This window comes from Schistocerca nitens, chromosome 9, assembly GCF_023898315.1.
Source record: "Schistocerca nitens isolate TAMUIC-IGC-003100 chromosome 9, iqSchNite1.1, whole genome shotgun sequence".
Lineage (NCBI taxonomy): Eukaryota > Metazoa > Arthropoda > Insecta > Orthoptera > Acrididae > Schistocerca > Schistocerca nitens.
This window is the reverse complement of record NC_064622.1, coordinates 463926708-463932227: the sequence shown is the minus strand read 5'-3', so window position 1 is coordinate 463932227 and position 5520 is coordinate 463926708. Positions and strand designations below refer to the sequence as shown.

The 5520-nt window shown below is 60.3% G+C and overlaps 1 protein-coding gene across 1 annotated transcript; it reads left to right on the top strand.

The window, feature by feature from the left end:
• Positions 1-2773: 2773 nt before the first annotated feature.
• LOC126204331 (loricrin-like) lies at positions 2774-3956 on the top strand. The gene is made up of 3 exons (XM_049938712.1): positions 2774-2907; positions 3346-3509; positions 3763-3956. Exons 1-3 carry the CDS (start codon positions 2774-2776, stop codon positions 3954-3956), a joined length of 492 nt encoding a protein of 163 aa, XP_049794669.1.
• The last annotated feature ends 1564 nt before the right edge of the window (positions 3957-5520 follow it).

The window sequence follows — 5520 nt, the reverse complement described above, 5'->3', positions numbered from 1 at the left end:
ACGCGCGGGTAACTGGCCGTCGACCAGGCCCTGGCGTGCAGTTTGCCCTAACTTAGGAGGAGCAGAGCTATTCTCTGCGGCAGCAGGAGTACCTGTGCGGCTGAGGCGCTCGACGTGGCCGGAAAAGCGGCGCGCGACAACAGGAGGGCGCGCACCAAACCGCGCCAGCAACAGTCCGCCAAACACAACGACAAGTTTTGCCCACCAGACGCCGTCTTTGGTGCTGGTGCCAGTTCGTAATGAGTGCCCGTCTACGTTTTAATAAAAACGCATCCGAGATCACCCCTTGTTTTTTCTCCCGTACAAGCGGGGGCCTATGGCTTTGTGTCACAGACTAACGGAGACGATGCTCGACGCTAGACTGCCACGCAGCGAATGCGATCAGGCGTGGGTGGGGGGTCCCTTTATGGGCTCGGGTTCGGCGGCCGGTTGCGCGCGCGCAACATTGGTCGGCGGAGGCAACAGGGCGAGCTGGTAAAGGTGCGGTGTTGCGGTAGCGGCGGGGCGGGTGCCACAGTGTGGGGAGACGCTGACTAGAGCGGAGCGCTTGCTGCCTGTTGTACGTTCGAGATGCCGCCCAAGACTAGCGGGAAGGCCGCCAAGAAGGCTGGCAAGGCGCAGAAGAACATTTCGAAGGGCGACAAGAAGAAGAAGCGCAAGAGGAAGGAGAGCTATGCCATCTACATCTACAAGGTGCTGAAGCAGGTGCACCCCGACACGGGCATCTCGTCGAAGGCGATGAGCATCATGAACAGTTTCGTGAACGACATTTTCGAGCGCATTGCGGCCGAGGCGTCTCGCCTGGCGCACTACAACAAGCGCTCGACCATCACGTCCCGTGAGATCCAGACGGCTGTGCGGCTCTTGCTGCCTGGCGAGCTGGCCAAGCACGCCGTGAGCGAGGGCACGAAGGCGGTGACCAAGTACACGAGCTCCAAGTAAGGGAGGTGTGGCTCTAGGAAGGATGGAAGCTCCCTCCGTTGCGAGAGCGGCCCTTTTCAGGGCCACCAAATTGCCTTTGCGGGAAGAGCGGAATTGTTTGTGTGTGAGGCGGCATAGCTACCCGGTGTGGTTGGTTGCTAAGCAGCTGGTGCAGCTGCTGTGCCGTGGTCTCCGAATGTGGTTGTGCGGTTACTGGGTACGGCCGCGAGGTTGGTTGTCGCCGGTGTGGCGTGGAATGCGTGCACGAGTCTTGGCGCGGTTGTTTGTTTGTCGACACACGGATAGATAGGAGGTGTTGTTGTTGTTGTTGTTGTTGTTGTCTGTCGCTGATTCAGTTTTATTGTCTTTGTCTGCCCGGTGAGTCACGTGACCGCAATTGAAATTTGAAACGCCTCGCGATTGTTGTTGGATGTCACCGTTACGGCCGTCTGCGGGTTTGTTGTCACATCATACATGATGGCGAGGGTGAATTCCCTTTGCTGTACGGCGGCGCGTTAGTTGACTGACGGCGTGGAGGTGTGTTGGTCATGAAGACGACACACAAATTGTACGGGCGGGTGGGGTAGGCGACACGCACGGTGGTGTACCTATTTTGACCCTTGACTTTGATAGCCGTTTCTGCAGTTGATTGATTGTTGTACGCACGCACGCACACCGGTGTCGTCAATCAAGGTGCACGTGTGTTCGGTTCAGTACAGTAAGCGTGACGCTAGACGACGACGGTCGTTGTTTGTTGTTGTGGGCGTACACATGTTTGTCTGTGTCCCCCGGTTGTCCAGTGGTGAAATGGCTGGTGTGTCGGTGATCCGATCCGGCGCGATACACCGGCATCATGGCAACGTGTCAGTCTGAACACCCGTCTCACTGTGGCACCGTCGGCGCTGCGAACGCTGACGAAAGGCCGACTTTGATCGGTCGAGTGTCTGGGCAGAACGTGTGGAATGAGCAAAACTGTGGGGACGGAAACAATGGTGGAGGAGGGGAACGCAAATAATAAAGAAAAGAAAAAAAAAAAGAGGAGAAGCAATCACCGGGAAAAGAAACTGGGAACAACGGAGAGGCGCTGTCTAGAGTAACGGAACGTTCCCGCGCATTGCAGCCGCACGGAAAATGCGTTTACGGCGCGGCCGAATTGCATTGCCTTCCCGGATGAAACGTTCGCTGATATGGCTCGGAGGAAGAATCTATGAGAATGCCTTGCCCTTGCCTTTCCGTGTGCCCTCCTGTTGTGCATGCTGTTGTCCGGTGTAGCGAATGATGTGTGCATGTAGGTGTGTGTGTGTGTGTGTGTGTGTGTGTGTGTGTGTGTGTGTGTTTAGTGGGGAATGGATGGTCGATAGCTGCCGTCACGGTCAAGATAACGCAGTCAAAGGTGTCGCGAAAGTGTGTTAGCCGCGGTCGGTTTGTGTGTTTTTAAAGAGAAGGGACGAGTGAGAGAGAGAGAGAACGTAGGTGGAGAGTGCGTTGCGTGTTGCGAACTGCGTCCGTGAATATGGCAGTATTTGGTGGTGGGCGTGCCCTTGCATGTGGCCCGGAAGGCGTGTTCGTTTCGCGGTAGTGTGGACGGGGGAGGGGCACGCGTGTAACGCTGCGCCGCTGGCATTCGGGAGATGGGAGGGCGCGAAAGGAAAAGGAGACGCGGAGGCTTTGAAAGACGATGGGGAGGGCGCGTGTGGGTGGCTCGCGCTGCGCTCGGCGGTTGCGTTTGTGTGCAACAAATGAGTTGCCGGGAGGGGACCGTTGTTGTGGTGCGGTTGTAGCCTGAGACGCGGCTGGCAGTGAACGTGAGACGACGGATGCGGGCTGGGGCGGCGCATTTTCGCCGGTGCCCATGCCTTTAGAGAGCCGCGTGGTCGGGGTGTGCGCACCGTGTGTCGTGTTGCGAGACATCATGTGTGCTGCGCACCGGTGGCGTGGGGGCGAGGGCGAGGAGAGCGAGCCGCGCCAGTTCCGCGCGGTGTGCTTGTGCGCCGGAGAATGGCACACTGCGCCTGCCCGTTGAGGAGGCTGATGGCCGAAATGGAGCGCGTCGGACGTGGTGGTGTACCAATGAGAAAGAGAAACAAAGCAACAACGAACGAAAGGGGGAGGGGGAGGCGTTGTGTCACATGTGGCGGTGGGAGGGGAAAGAAAAAAAAAACAAAGACGTAAGAAAGAGGAGAAACAACAAAGACAATGAGTCGTGCGTTTGCGAGGGGGGGTGGGTGTGCGTACTCCGGTACGCGCAGAGTGCGGAACCCAACGGCTGTGTCGTCGACGCCAGTGCGTGTCGGCCGAATGGGTGCGGAGGAGGAAGCAAGAAGGACGCACGCGCGCTGCGGCGTTGGCGCGGTTTGCGGCTGGCGCCTTTGGTGGCAGCGGCCAGGACAAGCAGTGGTGTGTGGTGTTGTGCGGGGCGGACAGGGGCGGCGGTGGTGGACGGGGAGGAGGCGAGGCGAGGCGAGGCGGCGCGTGGTACGGCGAAAACGGGACGGACGGCCGGCGGATGTTGAGAGGCGCCGCGCACGCAGACACACAGAAAGACAGAAAGAACGAGAAAGGAACAAATGGAGGGGGCGAATGTGGAGGTGCGGGGAGGCGGTGGTGTTTGTGGGCATGTGGTGGGAGAAGGGCGGGGGCGGAAGGACAGAGGCGAGGCGACTGCTTGCTTGCTTGCTTGCTTGCCTGCCTGCGTGTCGTTTGAGTTTTTTATTTTGTTTATTTTATCCTCTGGTCGCCTTGGAGCCTGTCGGTCCCGTCCGTGTGTGGGGCCACGCTTCGGGTGCCTGTATGTATGTATGTATGTATGTATGTTTGTACGTTTCTTTTTTTGTTCTCCAGCAGAGGCGGTGCGCGGCAGTGGGAACGCCTGCCTGGCGGCTGGGACGGCCAGCAAATGCGGTTGGATGGGCGGCCACAGCACCGCACCTGTGCGCCAAGGAGGAGACGCTGGCGGCGGGCCCCCCTCGGATGCGGCCGGCTGCTGGGGCTGCTGCAACAACGACGACGAAGACGAAGAAGCGGATGGCTGGTGAGTGCAGTTAGGTAGGCGGTAGACAAGGCAGTGCGTGATGTGGCGTTGTGACGGGGGGGGGGGGGGGGTTTGCTCACGTGGCCTCGTTGTGTTGATGCGCAGGACAGGACGATGAGATGCGGTGCGGGCGGACGCGTACAGAGAGACGAGCCCGGTCCGCAGCAGGATGTGTGGCGCGCCGAGTGCAGAGCGTCGCGCGCCGGCTGGGCTGGGTTCGGCTGGGCCCGCCCGCCCGGCGGCGGGCCGCGCTGTTGTCGCGGTCGTGAGCGCCCCCTGGCGGGTGGTCGGAGGCGGCGCGGTGGACGTGTGGCTGGTTGGCAGTGCACATTGCGAGTGGCTGGCTGGCGGGCGGCGGCGAGAAGAGAGAGAGGAGGTATGTGTTTGCGGGCGCCTTTGCTTGCGCGGCGTCGTTGCGTGCGTGCCTGGGCGTGCGCCTGTCGGCTGTGTGTGACTGTGTTGGGCGTTGTGCCACGTACGTGTGCTTGGCCGAAGGCGTCGGAAAAAAAGAGGGAGAGAAGGGCAGGAAAGTGGGTCGGTGTGCGTGCGGCTGGTTGGCAGTGCACATTGCACATTGCAAACATGTCGTGTTTGCGAAACGGCTGCCGAGAGGTGTGTGGTAGCGAGCCGAGGCGGTGTGAGTGCGAACGGGAATGTGCGTTTGGTGGTTGCGGCGTGAGGCGAGGGTGGGAGAATAGTGGGGCGGGCGGGCGGGCTGGCCGGCTGTTGTTGGCGGTTCCTCCTGTGGTTGTTTGTGCAGCTTTGATGGCAACGTGGAAGGACGCCGGTTTCGTGCCTTGCGCGTGGTTGTCGACGGTGACTGGGTTGGGGTGTGCGCCGATGCACGTGCCATGTTGTTATGTTTGTGTCGTGGGTGTGTTTTTTGGCTGTGTTGTTGTGTACGGGAAGGGGGAGAGGAGGAGGCGGGCGATAGTGCGTGCAGGTAGTGTCGTTGCGACGGGCGTCGGGCGTCGGGCGTCGGGCGTCGGGTGGGGCTGTGCGTAGTGGCGGAAAGGTGTAGGTTGCGGGAGGCGAGCCCGTCGCGTGTCGTGTCGTCGTCGTCGTCGTCGTTGACGGGGTCGCGTGCGCGTTGTGAATCGAGTGTGGCGGGAAAGGAGCAGTGTGCCGCTGCGTCGTGGTCGTTAGCAGAGGCTGTGCTTGTCCGTTTTTTTTTTTTGTCGGACGCTTGGTGCGAGTTGTTGTTGTTGTTGTTGTTGTTGCTGTTGTTGTTGTTGCCGCCCGTCTCGCGGTTGTTTTTGTTTGTCGGCGAGCTGTTTTGCGGTGCGTGAATGCGTTGGTGCAAAAGTGGCGGCGTTATGGCTGCGACCGCGACGAGCCGCGGGCGCGCCATTGGTGATGTTTGAACACAGAGCGGCTGTGTACGGGTAGCGGTGTTGTCGTACGTGCATCCGGCCCGGTGCGGAAAGCGCCGTTGCGGTTTGCGGCGGGTTGCCTCTGGTCGACGTGGTGCCTCGGGTTTGTGGTTTTTGGTGCCCTTTGGCCGGTGGGTGGTGTTTTGTATTGTTGTGTGTGTGGTCGGTCCCTATCGCGCTCGGTATCCGCCTCCT

Coding starts and splice junctions, on each gene's coding strand:
- LOC126204331 (XM_049938712.1), top strand. CDS start 2,774: ATGCCTTTAGAGAGCCGCGTGGTCGGGGTGTGCGCACCGTGTGTCGTG. Junction 2,908..3,345: donor CAGTTCCGCGCGGTGTGCTT/GTGCGCCGGAGA, acceptor CGGGGCGGACAG/GGGCGGCGGTGGTGGACGGG. Junction 3,510..3,762: donor TGGAGGGGGCGAATGTGGAG/GTGCGGGGAGGC, acceptor TTTGTTCTCCAG/CAGAGGCGGTGCGCGGCAGT.